At 46.3% G+C, this 20,836-nt stretch overlaps 2 protein-coding genes across 3 annotated transcripts in view; both read right to left on the bottom strand.

Moving 5' to 3' along the window:
- Nucleotides 1-18,245, bottom strand: part of NACC2 (NACC family member 2) — a 64,236-nt gene extending 45,991 nt beyond the window's left edge. Inside the window, exon 1 of one of the 2 annotated variants that reach the window (XM_083722327.1) lies at nt 17,077-18,245. The gene's annotated coding sequence lies outside the window, so the exon portion shown is untranslated. Of the gene's footprint in view, nt 1-17,052 lie in introns of both variants that reach the window. The other variant, XM_083722324.1, reaches the window with a different exon arrangement.
- On the bottom strand, nt 13,262-17,199 carry TMEM250 (transmembrane protein 250). The gene is made up of 3 exons (XM_083722645.1): nt 17,053-17,199; nt 15,212-15,269; nt 13,262-13,872 (listed from the first exon to the last, which is right to left on the bottom strand). Exon 3 carries the CDS (start codon nt 13,729-13,731, stop codon nt 13,312-13,314), a length of 420 nt encoding a protein of 139 aa, XP_083578771.1. The 5' UTR covers nt 13,732-13,872; nt 15,212-15,269; nt 17,053-17,199; the 3' UTR covers nt 13,262-13,311.
- Nucleotides 18,246-20,836: the final 2,591 nt, after the last annotated feature.

The raw sequence follows: 20,836 nt of genomic DNA, 5'->3' as shown, positions 1-20,836 counted from the left end.
CGAGGGGGGAGGGAGCCTCCCCGCCCCGGCCATAGAAGAGAAAGGGGTTTCAAAACTGCCTGAACAGAGAGGGATGAGGGGGATATCCTGGCTAGAAAGACCTCAAGGAGTTACCAACCTAAGAAGAAGCAGCAGCATGTGCACCCATTGCTAGTACTACTCAGAGCAAAGCCAGATCCCAGATTAATTAAGAGCCACATTTCCATGCAGGGTACAACTTTTAAAACCAAACTTAGCAGTTGCTTTATCTCCATCATCTTAAAACCTTATGACCCTCTAGAAATTAATAAAATGAGTTATTTAATCCACACTCACCACCTAGCTTACCTCACAAGGTTGTTGTGAGGATAAAATGGAGGATTGGGGAAACGTGTATAGGCACCCTTGAACACCTTTATTTATTAATTAAAATGTTAACATACTGATGTGTCATGGAAATATATGGATTTACATCAATATAAAACCATACAGTAAAATAAAAATAATAAAAGCTGAAAAATTTCTTTGGAGAAAAGGTGGAATAGAAAAGCAATAAATAAATAACTACCATCACCACTCTGTCAAAGGAAAGTGCTTACTTGGCATCAAAAAGATAGCAAGATTTGCACCAGGAAGGCCTTGCGGAGGGGGGTGGATCCTATGACCACCATCACCCATCTTTTGCTTCCAAATCAGAGGAGGAAGAGGCAGCAATTGTAAGCCCCCCCCCCCATTGTTTTGTCCCTTTTCTGCCTCTGGGTAGTCCCCTGCCCCATCCAGGCAACCTTCAGGGGTGGTCACTTGGGCATAGGGCCAGAAATGAGAAAAGTAGACATGCACATGGTAATTTACTGTATTTTTCTGTGTACAGTGGTATCTCAGGTTACAAACACCTCCAGTTACAAACACTTCGGGTTACAGACTCTGCTAACTTGGAAATAGTACCTTTGGTCAAGAACTTTGCCCTAGGATGAGAACAGAAATCGTGCAGCGGCAGCGAGAGGCCCCATTAGCTGAAATGGTACCTCAGGTTAAGAATGGTTTCAGGTTAAGAACGGACCTCCGGAACGAATTAAGTTCATAACCAAAGGTACCACTGTATAAGACTAAGTTTTTATACCAAGAAAAGGTTTAAAATTGGGGCTCGTTTTATACACAGGTAGTGCTGAGAGGTCTTTTCTTAATTTGGAGTCCCAAAAAATGGGGCCTCTTATACATGGGGGCATCTTATACATGGGGGCATCTTATACACGGAAAAATACGGTACATGACTTGATATAAATTCAGAAATAATTACGTTACAATGAGATAAATTTTGGTGATGTGGATTAAATAAAGCAGACTATATAAACATTTTTGGAATTATTCTCAAATAGAAATACTCTAGAAATCTGATCAGGCTAATAATATATGTGATATATTACAATATCATAAACCCTTAGAACCTAAAATATTTCTGATTGGTTATCTAAAATATGTTATTTCAGAAAGTGATGAATAAATAGTGTTTAACCTTTTAACTACTGCTAAGAACATAATAGCTAAAAATCGGGAGGGTCACACTTATCTCCTACTATGTCTGAATGGACTGAGAAAACCTATTATTATTATTATTATTATTATTATTATTATTATTATTTATTTGTACCCCGCCTATCTGGCTGGGTCTCCCCAGCCACTCTGGGCGGCCTCCAACAAAGATGAAAGATACACTAAAATGTCACATATTAAAAACTTCCCTGAACAGGGCTGCCTTCAGATGTCTTCTGAATGTCAGGTAGATGTTTATCGCTTTGACATCTGATGGGAGGGCGTTCCACAGGGCAGGAGCCACTACCGAGAAGGCCCTCTGCCTGGTTCCCTGTAACTTGGCCTCTTGCAGTGAGGGAACCACCAGAAGGCCCTCGGAGCTGGACCTCAGTGTCCGGGCAGAACGATGGGGGAGGAGACGCTCCTTCAGATATACTGGACCGAGACCGTTTAGGGCTTTAAAGGTCAGCACCAACACTTTGAATTGTGCTCGGAAACGTACTGGGAGCCAATGTAGGTCTTTTAAGACCGGTGTTATATGGTCTCAGCGGCCGCTCCCAGTCACCAGTCTAGCTGCCGCATTCTGGATTAGTTGTAGTTTCCGGGTCTCCTTCAAAGGTAGCCCCACGTAGAGCGCATTGCAGTAGTCCAAGCGGGAGATAACCAGAGCATGTACCACTCTGGCGAGACAGTCTGCAGGCAGATAGGGTCTCAGCCTACGTACCAGATGGAGCTGGTAAACAGCTGCCCGGGATACAGATTTGACCTGTGCCTCCATGGACAGCTGTGAGTCCAAAATGACTCCCAGGCTGTGCACCTGGTCCTTCAGGGGCACAGTTACCCCATTCAGGACCAGGGAATCCTCCACACCTGCCCGCCTCCTGTCCCCCAAAAACAGTACTTCTGTCTTTTCAGGATTCAACCTCAATCTGTTAGCCGCCATCCATCCTCCAACCACTTCCAGACACTCACACAGGACCTTCACCGTCTTCACTGGTTCTGATTTAAAAGAGAGGTAGAGCTGGGTATCATCTGCATACTGATGAACACCCAGCCCAAACCTCCTGATGATCTCTCCCAGTGGCTGCATGTAAATGTTGAAAAGCATGGGGGAGAGGACAGAACCCTGAGGCACCCCACAAGTGAGAGCCCAGGGGTCTGAACACTCATCCCCCACCACCACTTTCTGAACACGGCCCAGGAGGAAGGAGCGGAACCACTGTATGACGGTGCCCCCAGCTCCCAGCCCCTCAAGACGGTCCAGAAGGATGTTATGGTCGATGGTATCAAACGCCGCTGAGAGATCCAGCAGAACTAGGAAACAGCTCTCACCTTTGTCCCTAGCCCACCGGAGATCATCAACCAGTGCGACCAAGGCAGTTTCAGTCCCATGATGAGGCCTGAATCCCGACTGGAAGGGATCCAAATGGTCCGCTTCTTCCAGGCGTGCCTGGACTTGTTCAGCAACCACTCGCTCAATCACCTTGCCCAAGAATGGAAGGTTTGAGACTGGGCGATAATTGGCCATCGTGGCTGCATCTAAAGATGGTTTTTTAAGAAGCTGTTTAATAACCGCCTCTTTCAGTGGGTCTGGGAAGGTTCCCTCACGGAGGGAAGCATTCACCACCCCACGAAGACCATCGCCCAGTCCTTCCCGGCTAGCTTTTATAAGCCAGGATGGGCAAGGATCCAGGAGACAGGTGGTTGGCTTCACTCGTCCAAGCAGTCTGTCCACATCCCCGGAGGTAACAGATTGGAACTGATCCCACACAACTTGACTAGACAGGACTCTAGCACTCTCCCGCCCCGGCCCTGCTCCCACGGTGGAGTCTACTTCTTCCCGAATCTGAGCGAACCCGAATCTGGTTCATATGACTAAGCTAACTTATCAAAAAAAGGATACATGCAAACCAGCCTAACAGGTTCTTGGGGAAATAGGCATTTTTTGTAATGTTTTAGAACAGTAAGTTCAAGCATCATGTACAACTTATGCTGCTTTCAGCCTTCCATTACAGGATTTATTTATGCTCCTTATCTTTGGTTTATTTTATTAATTAAATCAAATAGATGAAGAAGAATAAAAATGACTGGAATGGAAATAGAAAGACAATGAACTGTGTGGCTCACTAGCTCAGCCTGGTGCTGCTAACTATGGACAAGCAGCTTTAGTTCTAATGACAATGAAATGTGGGGCTTGAATCTAGTGCTGGTTTTGCTTCAAGAATTGTACAGATCAGCCCCTCTGAAAGGTCTTCCTCAGGAGAGGATGCCTCCAAGCGCCTCTTCCCTCAATTTCCACAGTGTAGACATTTCTGCATTTCAAGCTACTTGCCATGCTAGAGGATTTTAAAAAAAATAATAATGTGATGCTTCAAAAACTGCTAAAGGATGAGGAATTTCATTAACACCCAGCGTTTAGAGAAACAGTGTGGAGTCACAATAATACACTGTAAAATTATATTTTTAAAAGATTTTGTATTTACATGTAGAGAGAGGATGCCCTAGATTCACATTGATATGGTACCTAAATGTACTTTCCACATGCAGGGGAACATTTTAATTATAAACACAGCAACATTGGGGTCCTGGTGGATCCAGGGCAGATCTCCAGATGCATTTGGATTCCTATTTGGTCTTCCAATGATAAGATTGTCTGCTGCCTTGACCTGGAGCTTCTTCAGACTCTCAATTTCTTTATACTTAACAAGCCTCCAATCTGTAATCAAGCACCCTGACACATCCCAAAACATTTGATGCAATGGGTGCCAAAAAATGAAGAAAACAACACTTGAGGTGGGCTCCCAATCAACAGCAGGAGTCATACATGGAGTGCAAATACAGTGGTACCTTTGGTTACGTACTTAATTCATTCTGGAGGTCTGTTCTTAACCTGAAACTGTTCTTAACCTGAGGTACCACTTTACCTAATGGGGCCTCTTGCTGCTGCCGCACGATTTCTGTTCTCATCCTGAAGCAAAGTTCTTAACCCAAGGTACTATTTCTGGGTTAGCAGAGTCTGTAACCTGAAGCGTATGTAACCCGAGGTACCACTGTATAGCATTCAAAAAATGGGGAAGGAGAAGAGGCCCCATTACTGGGTGGGGAGGGGCAAAGTACTGTAGGCCTTGGCCATTGAAGCCAACTGCAGCCAAAGACTGCTGTGCTATGCTCTCTCCTCAGTAGAAAGACAATCCTCTGAAGACAGCTCTCAGCTCTGCATGGTTGCAGGAAGATAGTCACAGACCATCTACACACACAGCATATGGCCTTATTACAAGGTTATCATATTACTTTAAAACCCCAGAATGTTAACCAGAGCATCAGCCCTAAACTACAAAAAGCGAAGCCAAAATCTCTCTCTCCCCTCCTCCTTGTAGATTTCCCCTATAGCAATCAATATACATTGGACTTTGCAATGCCAATTGGGTTTTGTTTTTTTTAACAGAATGCTTGATTGTAGCTCAGAGTGACATCATTGCTGGTGCAGGGATTGATTCCTCAACCCCACCTGAATATTCACACAGCATTTCAGCCAGAAGCAGCATTAATATTCCAAGGAGGAAGAGATGAAATGTACACTCTAGTTTAATGAATGACTGTAAATATATATCTGATTGATGGCATGACAGGAAATATTTCAGAAGGCATCCATATTTCAAGTCTGATGCTATTATTACAAACAAAAGAGGGGAAGCAGAGGTAGGCAGGTAGTCTATGTCACAAAAAGAACAAACAAAATTAAGGAAGAAAGAAAAGGAAAAGGCGGAAATCTAATTTGGGGGGGGGGGGAGCCAAAGCTTTTGCATTCCTTATTGGCTCAGGTATAGCTATTGGTACTAATACTGAATGAGCAATTCCTTCCCCTCCCTCCACCTCATTAACTTGCACCCAAAGTATGATGCCCAACTCCAACAAGCCATTTTAAGTATCTGGGTTTTCCAGCTCTTGCCCCAAAGTTTGATAATGGTCTTTCATCCTGCTGAAAGAAGTGTGTTTCCAAGGATGATGTTGGAATGCCCCCCCAAGCAAATCTAGTCCACCCCACCCACCCCCTTGGCATCCCTGATGGGTGGCCATGTAACCTCTGCTAAAGAAACTTTCGACTAAGAACAGTCTACCACCTTCCAATGTCACTTTTTTCACTATCAAACAGCTCCTGCCATTAGACGAGAACATCTCAAAATCTTTCAAATAATTGATGCTGTCTTTCTATTATCTGGCCTTGGAGCAAAAGCAGCAGTGGTCCTTCCGGTGTAGCCTTCATCCAAGGTCTGGTACTCAAAGGTAGACTATGCCACAACATGGAGGTTCCCGACCCGAAACCCAAACCTACAACTAATGGCAAAATCCATGTAAGATAGGTCTACTTTGAGGTGGGTTAGGGCTGATGGGAGTTGTAGTCTAAAATTATCAGAGGACACTGGGTTGTGGATTAAGCCAATACAGTCAGAGTGAAGGGAGTACAGTCTCTCAGCCTGGACTTTTACTGTCAGGGCATATCAGTCTTCCCTAGTAAGCATACCACCTAACTCCACCCAGCTGCTTAAAGCCATTCTCTCCCTGGGTAGAGGGAAAGAGAGGGCTCCAATGCCCAGGAGAGGGCGGGCAAAATGTTTGGCTGGGCATGACCCACAGGTCCTGAGGCCAAACAACAGCAATAAGGGAGCCAGGAACAAAGAGGCACTCTAAACTGGGCAAAGAGCAGCCCCAGCCACCCAGCACAGAGCCTGGCGCTGCTCCAGGAGAGCTGAACAACAGCCGCCTCCACCGCCAACAGAGTCTGCTCCTACTGCTGCATCTCCAGCCTCACTGCAGCAAATGCTGTACAAACATTCTGAGCTGGTGCCAGCCCCCTCCTTGCCCCCACAGATCATGTGCTGCCAGCAGAACAGGAGAGCCTCAAGGTCATCAAAACATCAACCCAAAGTGGAAAAGGGCCCAAAATACAGCACCAGGAAACTTAGAAGCCGCCTTGGAAAGCAGGATATAAATAGATGCAATGAATAAAGCAAATCATCTTTCTGCCTGCTGGCCTCTGGGACAAAGCCCAGAAGAGTCTCTTCCCATAGACCTATCAACTCTGTGCAATGAAAAATTATCATAATTTATTATTTATATGCCACCTTATACGCGCTGCATTGTGGAACATCTTTGGGAAAAGGATAATAATAATAATAATAATAATAATAATAATTTATTTCTTCCCCAGCCGCTCTAGGCGGCTTCCAACAGAAGGTTAAAAATACATTAAAACATCAGTCATTAAAAACTTCCCTAAACAGGGCTGCCTTCACATGTCTTCTAAATGTCATATAGTTGTTTATCTCTTTGACATCTGATGGGAGGGCATTCCACAGGGCGGGCACCACTACCAAGAAGGCCCTCCGCCTGGTTCCCTGTAACTTCACTTCTTGCAGTGAGGGAACCGTCAGAAGGCCCTTGGCAATGGACCTCAGTGTCCGGGTTCGACGATGGGGGTGGAGATGCTCCCTCAGGTATACTGGACCGAGGCCGCTTAGGGCTTTAAAGGTCAGCACCAACACTTTGAATTGTGCTCGGAAACGTACTGAGAGCCAATGCAGATCTCTCAGGACCGGTGTTATATGGTCTCGGCTGCCACTCCAAGTCACCAGTCTAGCTGCTGCTTTCTGGAGAGCCAGTGTGGTGTAGTGGTTAAGAGCGGTAGTTTCGTAATCCTGGGTAACCGGGTTCGCGGCTCCGCTCCTCCACATGCAGCTGCTGGGTGACCTTGGGCCAGTCACACTTCCTTGAAGTCTCTCAGCCCCACTCACCTCACAGAGTGTTTGTTGTGGGGGAGGAAGGGAAAGGAGAATGTTAGCCGCTTTGAGACTCCTTAAAAAGGGAGTGAAAGGCGGGGATATCAAATCCAAACTCTTCTTCTTCTTCTGGATTAATTGTAGTTTCCGAGTCACTTTCAAGGGTAGCCCCACATAGAGCACATTGCGGTAGTCTAAGCAGGAGATAACTAGAGCATGCACTACTCTAGTGAGACAGTCTGTGGGCAGGTAGGGTCTCAGCCTGCTTACCAGATGGAGCTGGAAGACAGCTGCCCTGGACACAGAATTGACCTGCGCCTCCATAGACAGCTGTGAGTCCAAAATGACTCCCAGGCTGCGCATCTGCTCCTTCAGGGGCACAGTTGCCCCATTCAGGACCAGGGAGTCCTCCACACCTGCCCACCTCCTGTCCCCCCAAAACAGTCCTTCTGTCTTGTCAGGATTCAACCTCAATCTGTTAACCTCCAACCACCTCCAGACACTCACACAGGACCTTCAGTGGTTCTGATTTGCAGGAGATGTAGAGCTGGGTATCATCCGCATACGGATTAACACCCAGCCCAAACCCCGATGATCTCCCCAGCGGCTTCATATAGATGTTGAAAAACATGGGGGAAAGGACGGAACCCTGAGACACCCCACAAGTGAGAGCCCAGGGGCCTGAACATTCATCCTCCACCACCACTTTCTGGACATGGTCCAGGAGGAAGAAGCGGAACCACTGTATAACAGTGCCCCCAGCTCCCCTAGATGTTATGGTCAATGGTATCAAAGGCTGCTGACAGATCCAGCACAACTAGGAAACAGCTTTCACCTTTGTCCCTAGCCCACTGGAGATCATCAGCCAGTGCAACCAAGGCAGTTTCAGTCCCACGATGAGGTCTGAATCCTGACTGGAAGGGATCCAAATGGTCCGCATCCTCCAGGCATGCTTGGAGTTGTTCAGCAACCACCCGCTCAATCACCTTGCCCAAGAATGGAAGATTTGAGACTGGGCGATAGTTGGCCATATTGGCCGAGTCTAAATATGTTTTTTTAAGAAGCAGTTTAATGACCACCTCTTTCAGCAGGTCTGGGAAGGCTCCCTCACAGAGGGAAGCATTCACTGCCCCACAGAGCCCATTGCCCAGCCCTTCCCGGCTTGCTTTTATTAGCCAGGATGGAGTAAACCCTACACAAATCTGAAGTGGAGTCCCTAAGGTGGCTGGATGGTGCCTTGTATGCCTCCTTTGGGCAACTCCTGCTTGGCATGGGGGGGAGGGGGGAGAATACCTCCTTCTCAGATCCAAGTTCAGCAGCCAACCAATGCTGTGAGTAAGAAGAACCGACCCCAAATGGTCCCCAGAGACCCCCACTGGCATTTTCCTTAGGCTATAACAATGTGGGGATCCTCTGGCCACACCCTTCTAAGAAGGCTGAGTTTATAGCACAAATTTTGCTCTCTAGCGCTGAGTATATTCTTAATGCTTCAAGACTCATTTTGTATATTTGATGTGTTTAATATTTACTGCCAGCTGCCCAGAGACTGTTTTGGGGTTGGGTAGCCTAAAAATATACTCTAAATATATATATGTATATCAGCTGAGACATTTGGGACGGCAAGCCACGCATACGCACACACAGAGCCTTTGCATCTGTGTAGCTAATCTGGCTACTGCAGAAGTTGAGGGAGAACTAATCACAGGTTGGAAAGAATATGGCTAAGCCATTAATAAGGCAAATTCCTGAGGAGGCAGCCTAAGTTGAACAAGGGAGCGAAAGTGGGGGTACAGGAGAGCTGGGGAACATCTGTAACCCTGCAGGTGTTGCTGGACTCCAACTCCCAGGAGTCTGCTGGGCTGCCAATGGTCAGAGATGATGAGGATGGGAGTTGGAATCCAGGGGCTTTGAGAGTCCTGCCCCTTCTCCAGCTCAGCAGGAAACAGGCAGGGAGAAGTGTAAGATAATGTCTCCTAGAGCGTAATCCAGATTGCCCTCCCAGCTATTAACAGGGTCTTTCTTGTTTAAAGTAAATCAATTGGTTAGGAATTTGTGCGGACACACAAAAACCCAAAACCAAACACTCATCCATGTGGCCCCTTTTATCTGGCCTCTCTCAAGATTTCAGGGAACACATTTCTAGGAACAGAAAATCAGTGCTCAGTTTCTTTCTGACCCCACCTGGCCTTAATTTGTTTCTTCTTGGACATCGCAGCACAGTATGGCATTTGCATAACTTGAATTATGGTGCTGCAGCGACAGCATAGAAAGGGCAAAGCAGCAGGGTGGGGGTGAAGGGCATGGATGTGTCACAGGACAGGGACTGGGGCCAAGGAAAGGCTTCAGGAGATGGCTTCAATCCAGTCTCTGTGTTGGACACTTTAATGAGCCGCTCCTTATTACAATGTGTTCTGATTCACAACAACAGAAATAACCTCTCAATAAAAGAGATTCCAGAAAACTGAGCTGGAGGGCAACCGGCATCCAAAGTGCAAAAGTTTACTCTCCACTCCTCTTGGCCCCTCAACCATGACCTCAAGACCCCCAGCAGCTATATGCCCTATATCAGGCATCCCACACCACAGAAAAGCTTCCTCTCTCTGGTTACAATGGTCCTGGGCCTGCAAGATCTACTGATACAAACAACACCTTCCTCCTTCTAAAAAAGAAAATAATCCTTATTTGTAAAGGTAAGGTAAAGGTACCCCTGCCCGTACGGGCCAGTCTTGACAGACTCTGGGGTTGTGCGCCCATCTCACTTGAGGCCAGGGGCCAGCGCTGTCCGGAGACACTTCCGGGTCACGTGGCCAGCGTGACAAAGCTGCATCTGGCGAGCCAGAGCCGCACACGGAAACGCCGTTTACCTTCCCGCTGGTAAGCGGTCCCTATTTATCTACTTGCACCCGGAGGTGCTTTCGAACTGCTAGGTTGGCAGGCGCTGGGACCGAGCAGCGGGAGCGCACCCCGCCGCAGGGATTCGAACCGCCGACCTTTCGATCGGCAAGTCCTAGGCGCTGAGGCTTTAACCCACAGCGCCACCTGCGTCCCTATCCTTATTTGTACCCTGGATTAAAACTGCCATGTAACTATATATCAAGGTAGACCCCAGACACGGAAGAAAACAAAGAGAAATTAATTCAAAGCAATACAATTTGTGGCAATAATTTTGTCCGTAAGTCGTTTTCTGTGCAGAATCTTTTGCTTTGGTGCGAGAGAAAGAGAGAGAGAAAGCAAAGTCACAGGGTTGGCACACGAAGAAATGAAGGAGATCTTTATTCTCCTTCCCACTCACACCCTGTCCAAGAACTACAGAAACTCTTTGACCAAGCAAAAGACAGAAGCAAAACACTTCAGAACAGACAAAAGGAAGGACTTCTTCACATGGCACATATAGTTAAACTCTGGAACTCACTCCCACAGGAGGCAGTGACAGCCACCACAGGCAGATGCTGAAAGAGATGGCAAAGGCCCAGGATTCCGGAACTGAAACCCAGTGACAAATCACATCCCAGGAGGTGGAACATGTCTCTCTCACTTTCCCTTTTCAAAATAAAATGGGTTTCATGTTCTTGGCCCACCCAGATGCCCCAGGGAGCTGGCAAACCAGCATTTGGAATCTGCCATCCCTACCTGGCATCCTGCTGCACATAAATGACTTTCAGACAGCAACACTGGCAGACCCACCACTGGGGAAAGCCCGTCCATTTGAAACTATGACTGGAAGCAAAGGCTAGGCCAAAATATGACCAAAGTCCAATGCATGGGCAGCAGGAAGCCGAACAGGAGATGAAGCCCCAAAAAAACAACTCACAAGGCAGAGATTCCTTCCACAACTCTCTCCTCCAAGAGAAGTCCATGTTCCCAGAGGCTCTTCCACCACCTTTCTGCTGCTTAAATGAATTGTGAATTTTATTAAGTTTTTCAATAGTTATATAAAAACAAGACAAAACAATAATGAAGAAAAAAAACATACAAAAGAAAAACAAGACAAAAAAAGAAGTGTAATTTCATTCCCTTTTTTTCTTCTACCTTACTTTCCCGACTTCCCCATACCTCCCCTCTCTGTATTTCAATTTCTGTTATATTAATTCAGCAAATCCTTCCCCTTAATTTCGTTTAACTTTTAACCCTTCCTTTCTTACTACTTATCCAATCCGGCTGGAAACCACACAATTTCTGAACCAACGTCATTCTAACATTAATTTTACAGTATTTCTTGAGATAGTCCTTAAATTTCTTCCAATCTTCTTCCGCTGTCTCTCTCCCCTGGTCTCGGATTCTGCCAGTCATTTCTGCCAGTCCCATATAGTCTATCTGCTGCTTAAATGGAATACCAAAGAAAAGCTCTCTCTTCCTCCTCCCTCTCCCTCTCTGGAGCTGCAGAAGTTTCTTCTAGTCTTCTCCAGGACTCTGAGTCAGTGGATCACTCTGCAAATGCAAAACTGGTTCCTGCTGCAGAATGGAGGCACACACAGCCCAACACTGGCAAAAACACACACTTCAGAGTGCTTCCCATACTTTATACCAAGAACCCTGTGAGGTAGGCAAGTACTACACCAGTGTTGTAGGGGGCCGAGGCTAGCCTAAGGCTGCTTGGCAACCCATGGCAGAGACAAGAGCTGAACCTGGGATACCCTTGTTGGTATCTCCACCATTTGCCTACCTTGGCTACACTAGCCCTGTCCATCTTCAGCTTTAATCTGGAAATCATTGTAACCCTGAAAGGAACTGGGGATGGCTAATGTGAGAGGAAATCTCAGAACGAGGGACAAGAATGCATCAATCCACATGCTCTTAGCTTTGTGGAATTCTCTTCCTCTGGAAGGGAAGCAGGACCCAACACCGTTCAGTTTCCAATGTTTGTCAAAAATGTTTTTCCCACCAAGCTTTCCCAAATTGGTCACTTATATTTTTGTGCCTTTTAATTCTTGTTGGCTTCACATTTTTCATTGTTTTGAGATTTGTATTATGTTTTATATTGTATTTTTGTACACCAGTGGAGTTTATAAATTCTGAAATAAAATAGATAAATGATAGTGCTGAAACAAACAGTTCCTCAGAGTTCTGTATTTTACATCCCTCAGCCAAGATACAGGGATGGAAGTGCACAACTGTCCGTATACAGGATATGTTTTTTCAATAGTCTGAGCAAAAGAACTCTGCAGTGGAATGGCAACAGGCCGTTGAGATCCTGAGGGGCTGCCCTGAGAATGGCATTGGGGGCAGCAAGCACACAACACATCCCTGCCTCCAAGAGCAAACTCAGGAAAGACTGAAGAACAGCCACTGAGCAACAGGAGGAAAGAGCCCCCGAAAGTTCGCAGAAGTACATCAAATACTTTTTAAGAAAGAATGAGGAGTCAGCATGCTTAGTGGCCACCTAATTTTTAGTACTAGTTGGAAAAGAAAACAAGGGGAGGATGGAACGGAGTACCCTGGAGGTTATCCTGGCTGGTCCCTGTTAAGAGGCAGGAATGGACTGCAACAATTTGTTGCAGGGCCCACTTAAATACCATTAGATTCCAAAAGAGATGGATGGATCTAAAAGAGATTAGACAAATTCATGAAGGACAAGGCTACTAACCATGATGGCTATACTCTGCCTCCACAGTTGGGGGCAGCAATGCTTCCAAATACCATTTTCTGGAAACCACAGGAGGGGAGAGGGCTCTTGTGCTTGAATGCTTGTGGGCTTCCCAATGAGGCATCTGGCTGGTCACTGTGAGGACAGGACACTGGACTAGATGGGCCATTGGCCACATATGGCAGGCGCTTATGGTAAAAAATGAAGCAGATAAAAATACGTTTTGTTTTCCACATATTACCAACCAAGGGCAATGAAGAATTAGAAATGAATTTCCAAGTCAACTTCCAATCCTTACTTCTAAGCGAGTACCCATTAATTTATAAACCTCAGCAGCAGGTCAAAGTGAGGGAGAAGAGGATGCATTCACACATACAAGACCTAACCCAAGTTAGAGTCCAACATGCCTCCTTGACCGACATGCACTGGGTTTTTATTTATTCACATATCCACAAAGACCATGAAGCACCAGCCCAGCCCCCCCACCAGCAGCATGGTGACATGGATGCCATAGATGAGCAGTTCGTTGAAGAGGCTAAAGTCCACACGCCTCCTTCCCAGCAACAGCAGGAAGATGGTGAGTTTGTACTGGAAACGGAGAAAGACCCGGATGCTGAGGTACTGGAGGCAAAACAAGACTGACAGCACCACCCACAGGATGGAGGTAAACAGGCTGCAGCTGAAGTACAGCAAGAAACGGATGAAGCCATACATCCACCGGGACTTCAGGTAGATGTCAAAGTTGTTGTACTTGGTGCGCACCAAGTGGGTGGTCCTGACCGGCCCACATGCAGAGTGCAGGCATGTTGTGTGGGGGCCATGGAAAGAGCGGACCCGCCGCGGGATGGGGATGACAGGCATCAGGCACCACCCCACCTTCTACAGAGCCAGAGAGCAGGGATTGCTTGGGAGGACCCAGGCAGCATCCATGAAGGTGAAGGTGGAGATGGAGGGGAAGACCGGCGACCCAGGAGCACAAGCACTTGCCGGGATGGAGGCTGCCTGCAGGAAGGAACAGAAGGAAAGTCAGGTTGAGAAAAAACCTGAGAGGGCAAGGAGGACCATGGGGAGGGCTGGAAGACTGGCTCCAAACCAGGGCCCATCTGCACCCATGCTGGCCAAAAGGCTGCTTCCCAGACAGTAGCCAAAAGCAGAGTCACCCAGAGCCACCTGTCACACAGTGCAAACTATAGCTTGCTCCCACAGGAGGCCAACCTGGATGAATTATAAAGACAAGACAAAGTCATGAAGGAGGACAAGGCTATCAATGGCTACTGGTCACAAGGGCAATGTTCTCCCTCTGCTGTCAGAGGCAGTATGCCTCTGAGTACCAGTTGCTAGGAATTGCAAGTGGGGAGAACGCTGTTGCACTCAAGTTCTGCTTGCAGGTTTCTCTTTGGGGCATCTGGTTGGCCACTATGAGAGTATGATGCTGGATTAGATGGACCACCTTTAGTCTGATTGTGCAGGCCGCTCTTATATGTAAAGTCAACCTGGCCTGGCCCATGAATGCTCCAAAACATTTCCAGATTTTAACTGATCAACTCACTCTAAGATTTTTCTAGCCAATCGCCAAGCCTGGAAAATTACTAATGGAACAAGTGCAAGAGAACAACTATTGGTGGGAAGTCTATGGAGATCTTAATACATTAGGAAGAGAATCACAGATGAACAGCTTACGCAAAATTCTCACACCATATAAGTAGGTTAAAAACTGATGGATGGTGAATCCCAAACCATTGGCTGAGTTGCTGCAAAGTCAAAAAAATAATAATTCAGCAACTAGACTAGAATGTCATCAATAAAATGCCAAAAAACAGTTTAGCTTTGGTAAGGAAGTAGGTTGGTTTGGATGATGGAAAGCCAGGGAGTGTATGACCAGAAAGAGCTCTATCCGGGTGATAAAAAAGGGAAGGTGGACAGACAGGATGGTCAAGAACCTGGATGGTTCCTTCTGTAATAGGAGAATTCTAAAAGGCCATTTTACATATGACATGTTGTCACAGGCACAGGGAAAAGCCCACATACAATACACCATCACGTATGTAAAATGTACATTCATTTGCATCTGGAAGGACCCTTTCAGAGAGGCTAACTGTAACATTTTCCCTGCATCTGTCATGTTTTAAACACACAGTAGTACTTCAAGCTATGAGGCTTTTTATGAGAGGGTTTTTTTTAAGCCCATGGCTTCACTGCTACACCAGGGGATGTTTGAGGGCTTGATTTTGTGATCAATCAATCCTGCCTAACACCCCTGCAACGAATCCCACCCACTAGATCTCCAGATAGCTGATGAGAGCACAGAGGATTCATCACAGAAGACAAGTTTAATACTCACTATCCACACTGCAGCAATGAGTCCAGACCACTGCCTACTTGCCATGCACAGCTCCAATCTGACAATAGTGAAAGGAAAGTAACTGAAAAACGTTAACTATGAGACAAATTTGCCCAGACAAACACACAATGTTCCTAAACATTCTGACGCAACAAATACAAATACAAGATAAGAGCCCAGTTAGTGGTAGATTATGACTGCACTTCTCTCCTACAAAAGTATCCTTGCCTCCAAGGACACTGTAAAGTATCTGCATTTGACTCTTGACCCAATAAAGGGAAAAGGAATTATTCCTCTGCTGAGCCAAGGGAACCTTCTTAGTTTATTAAAAATCACTGAAATAGCATCTTTGTTCTTAAAGCATAGGGTATCCTGTCTTCCAGATACCACAGCTGAGCACAACAATTTCTTAAACTACTTTGTCTCCACAGCATAGTCCCTACCTGCCACTTACAATATGAAACACAGTCATCAATTTAAAATCTCTGCTTATACCTTATATGTGGAGATGAACAAGATGTGGATTTGGGGAGCTTATTATCATCATGCTCGATGACCTCTCATGAAGGTCACTAACCCTCTTTTGCCACTTGCGCACTACAGCTTCAGATCAAGAATCCAGCTCAGATTTCCCACTCATGCAAGCTGTGATTTATTCCACACAAGTAAATCCCAGGAAGCAAATATGACCTCTACTCAAGTGGCATGTCTGAATATAAACAATTAATGCACAAATGAGTGAATCTTGTCTGCATCTTATTTCTCACTAGGCAACTTTTCTGCTATGATGTAGCAATTTCTTTCAGTCAGGTGTGGGTTTATTGATAAACAGCGCTTTTCACCTAGAGAAAAAAGTGCTGGTACTCACCATGAAGTTTTTACAGTAAATGCCACACTTTTAACCAATGCTTTTCTTCTAGGAAAAAAAGTGCTGGTGCTGCATACCTTTGCGTATCCCCAGGGGAAAAAAAGCACCGTCTATTTCTACATATTTGACCAAACTGCGGGAGGCAGTGGAAGACAGGAGTGCCTGGCGTGCTCTGGTCCATGGGGTCACGAAGAGTTGGACACTACTAAACAACAACAACAAATTTCTACAAAGGTCTTCCATCTGAATTTACCGGTACAGTATAACATAAAAGATGTCTCTTGCTTCCCTGTCAACTATCACACATAGGAAGGTGACCAATACAGGGTCAGACCATTGATCCGTCTTGCCCACCCGCATGGACTGGCAGCAGTTCTCCAGGGCTTCAGGCAAGATTCCAGCCCTACCTGGAGGAGATGCTACCTGCAGACCACGCTCTACCACTAACCAAACCAGAGATGCTTCCTGCCACCCTCTGCAGGGCCTTCCTTAAGCCCGACATTCACACGGGCGAACAAGGCAAAGGAGGGAAACTCAGCAACAGCAGGAGCATGGCTGGTGCTCTGGTGACCCCATGGACGGTACGCTGGGAAGCTGTCCCACAGAGCAGCTCAGTCATCAGCAGTCGCCAGGCAGGGGCATTTTTTGCCGTGCAAAAGGCAGGCGGCCTCAATTCTTCCAGGCTGCCCAAAGGGCCAGTCATCCATTCACCCGTTTGTTTGGCTGCGTGGGGGTGAGGGGGGGAGAATGGGGCGCGGCAGGCAGAAGCCGGGCGAGCCCCAACGAATCCGCCCAGCCTACTCCGCAGGGCTGTTGTGAGGATAATCACTACGGGGAGGAGGGCACCGGGTCCACATGCAGCGCCCTGAACTCCCTCAAGGGGCTGAACCCCATCGCCGTCGGGACTTCCAGAAGCCCTTTGCCACTCCCAACCCTTCCAGGCATTATCGGGGCTCTCCCGCCTCACTCTCACCCGCGGGGCATTCCGTGGACTCACCGGGGAACAGCGGAGGCGGCGGAGACTATTCATGGCTAGGGAGGGACGGGAGGAAGGGACGGACGGACAGCGGCGGCACCACGACTGATCTGTCTCTCTCGTCCCCTCAGCTTTTCTGCCTTCCTTCCTTTGGGGCAGCGGCGAGGAAAGAGCCGCGCGGGCCGATGGCGTCATCGCAGGGCGCCAATCCGCCGCGGCCTCCAAGGCGGAAGTGCGAACCGGGAAGCGGTTACCTAGCAACGGAGAGGAAAGTCCAAGGCCTTGCTGTGGCCTTGGGCTACATTCAATGACATGCATTAAAGTGGCTTCATATTGCTTTAAGCCAGTCTTGGCTCTGCACCTCCCCCCCCATAAGAAAAGAATACTGGGAAATGTAGTTTGTGTAAGGTACAGTACTGGAGATGGATACGAGGCTCTACAGTTACAATTCCCGGAGTTCCTTGCGAAAAGGGATTGATTGCCAAACCACTCTGCAAACTGCAGCTCACAGATCCCAGGATTCATGGAGCGGGGGCGGGGAGGGGGGAGCCAGGGCTCTTTAAAGTGCTCTTTCAGCGCTTTTGGTGCATAGTGTGAACATACAATTGATTTACTTTCTCCTGCCTGGAAAAGAAAAGTTGGAAAAATGAAAGGCAGGATGGGGTCTCTAGCCTTCCAGCCGTTATGCTGGGGTAAACAACATCTGGAGTGGCACAGATCTCCACACCCTTGTAAGCTCTCCTTTTTTCACTTTTTCCTCGATTTTTGCAACTAATCCCATCGATAACAACTCCCACATTGGGGAAATTCACTGCCCTGTTGATTGTTTAAAAGAAGCCCTTTTCTATAGGATTGGGAAATCAACCATTATTTTGTTATGCTGTTATCTGTGGCACTGGATTTTTATTTCCATCTCCCACATAAATTCAAAATAAAAAAAAAATCCTTCCAGTAGCACATTAGAGACCAACTAAGTTATTTCCTGCCAACCTAGCAGTTCAAAAGCATATCAAAGTGCAAGCAGATAAATAGGTACCGCTCTGGCGAGAAGGTAAACTGCGTTTCTGTGTGCTGCTACGGTTCACCAGAAGCGGCTTAGTCATGCTGGCCACATGTCCTGGAAGCTGTACGCCGGCTCCCTCGGCCAATAAAGAGATGAGTGCTGCAGCCCCAGAGTCAGCCATGACTAGACCTAATGGTCAGGGGTCCCTTTACCTTTAAGTTTGTTATTGGTATGAGTTTTTGTGTGCATGCACAAAGTTTGTTATTGGTATGCACATGAAAGCTCATACCAATAATAAACTTAGTTGGTCTCTAAGGTGCTACTGGAAGGAATTTTTTTATTTTGTTTCGACTATGGCAGACCAACATGGCTACCTACCTGTAACCACATAAATTCAGTTGCTGGTAATATGTGGCTTCCCACACTGCCCGGGATATTTTGCTTGTCCTGCAAATTTCCTGGGAACCACCCTAAGCCTGGCAAAAGCACTTGAGGAAGGTGCAGAGCAGGGCACTCAGGAGATAGGGGGTGCTCTGGCCTAGGCATGTGTGTCCTGGCAAGCGTGCCAAGGGTTAGATTGTTTGGCCCCAGGCCTGATATTCCCCACCCCTGCTAGAGAAGTTAGTTTATTATTGAGTTTAATACATATGTACATATGCCGTACATATGTACATAATGAAATAATTGAGACCAGGGCTGGCCCCTGGCCATCTAGTAATAAATTGTCATGGTGGGCAAACACCCACTTCTGGAGCCAATCATCTGTATCAATGAAATTTTCTTTCCCTGCCATGAATGGATAACACACACACACCAACTGCTGCATTCTCGTGGCATGAAGTCATCACCAGGGAGGTTTTGGCCTGCATTCATGTGTGTAAAAAATGAAATGAAGGCTGTAATTAGCCCAAATAGTTACCTGAAATTGCTTTCGTATGTTCAAGGAACCTCTTCAAGCAGTATCCACCACACTGCAAAAAATAATAATTGTGGATTATATATGGAATTACCTTTACTGAAGTTAATGCTGAATTTATATAAGCAGAAGTGCTGTGCTTTTTGCTACCTGTGACAAGGGAGCTGCCGTGCCCCCAGGGGTCGCTGGCAAGGGACAGGGTGTTTGATGGTCACCAGGGAAGACAAACACACACATTTGTTTGTCACTTGTTGCCATATAAATGCTAACTTGTACTTCTTTTCCAAACTTTTAATAAATCGTATGCATTCCTAAAGATTTATAGCACCGCTGAAGAGCTCCAAATATTATTTTCAATATATTTGTCACTTTGTCACTAGAACAACACTGAGGAGGCAAAAACCTGGTCTTCAAAATAAATTATAAATATATGCATCTTAAAAGAGTTTATTTTGGTCATTAATAGTTGATGGGGGACCCTCCTGTGCAGATTTAAAAGTTAAATTATGCAAAATCAAAATTAAACCTTATAATAGTTTATCAAACATGCATTAAACTGTCATGTTCAAATAAATCCTCTCAATTAAATCACTTCAGATTGTGATTGCATTTACTAATTTAATCAACAGTAAGAATAAACTCGATCAACAGGAGTGATGAATTACAAGAGGGTTCAACACTAAGAGGCAGAAGGGAAAGAGCAGGTGGGAACAACTTGCAGTGAGAAATGCTGGACAGCATGAGCAAACCTTTCCAAAAGGTGGCAGCTTAGCAGCAACAAAATCCACCCAGCTGGAATATTCATAAGAGCAGCATTGCTTAGCAAAGCAACCACAGAATAGCAGGAAAGGGGCTTCTGGACACCTGAGCCCAAGCTAGGGTGAGGTGGGAGAGGAGAAAGTGAACCTCTGATAACTCAGGATTTTGTCACCAGTTATGCCAACTCTACATCTTCAAAACAGGAGCTCTAAATTTAATCGGGAGAGTAGTACTTGAGAAGGGAGCTTTTAACCCTTCCCTCACTGCCATGGGCCTTAGGAAAAGGCAAACATCTCATGCACACCTATTTGCCACTTGGATGTGTGGGGAGGGGGAGGTTAGAGAGGAAGAATCCCCAGGGACTACCATCAGTCTCAATGATGTTTAATTGGTTTCCCACTCCCTTTATTCTCACAACAGCCCTGTGAAGTAGGTTAGGCCAGGAGACGGTCAGTCCTACTCCAGTTGGTACAATGTGGGGGGAGGTACCAAACCAAATTACAAAACAACTGTCTAACCTGTAAAGTCAGAGGCAAAACAGAATCAGGCACAAGCGATCTCAGTCCGAAATATGATCCTGGAGCAGCAGCAGAAGACAGCAGTCCAGACACAGAGAGGATCTGTTCTGAGCAAGGTCTAACAAAAGGCCTCTTCCACCTACAGGGAGCTAGAAACTAATGGTGTTCTAGCAACTTGGGTGCTGAAAATAAGGACTAATATAACTTTCCACACCCACACCTGCTCAAAATAAGGACTAATAACCTTCCACACCCACACCTGCTCACAGCTGCTGGTATTCTGAGAGCCCTTACTGTTGAGGAGCCCTTTATTCCTGAGTAGCATATGACTTGGGACCTCAGGTTTTATTTGCCTATGCTCCCTTATGGAACAAAGCAGAACTATTTTCAAAAAGTCAGTGACAGACCTACATTTTTGGGGCCCTTTGCAACCAGTAACAAGGTCTGGGTAACCACTGTTATCTTCTTCAGTGGGGTTGTTCCATGACAGATCACTTTTTAAAAAAGTACTATATGTCCATTAAAAAAAAAATTGCTGTAATTTACCGGATTATGTCACATGTCAAAGTCACCAATGTAAATAAC

The sequence above is a fragment of the Podarcis gaigeae genome (assembly GCF_964106915.1).
Source record: "Podarcis gaigeae genome assembly, chromosome: Z".
Classification (NCBI taxonomy): Eukaryota; Metazoa; Chordata; class Lepidosauria; order Squamata; family Lacertidae; genus Podarcis; species Podarcis gaigeae.
The sequence above is the reverse complement of the archived record's forward strand: the minus strand, read 5'-3'. Positions and strand labels throughout refer to the sequence as shown.

Excerpts from the sequence above, each read along its gene's own strand:
- TMEM250 (XM_083722645.1), bottom strand. The coding sequence starts at position 13,731 with ATGCCTGTCATCCCCATCCCGCGGCGGGTCCGCTCTTTCCATGGCCCC.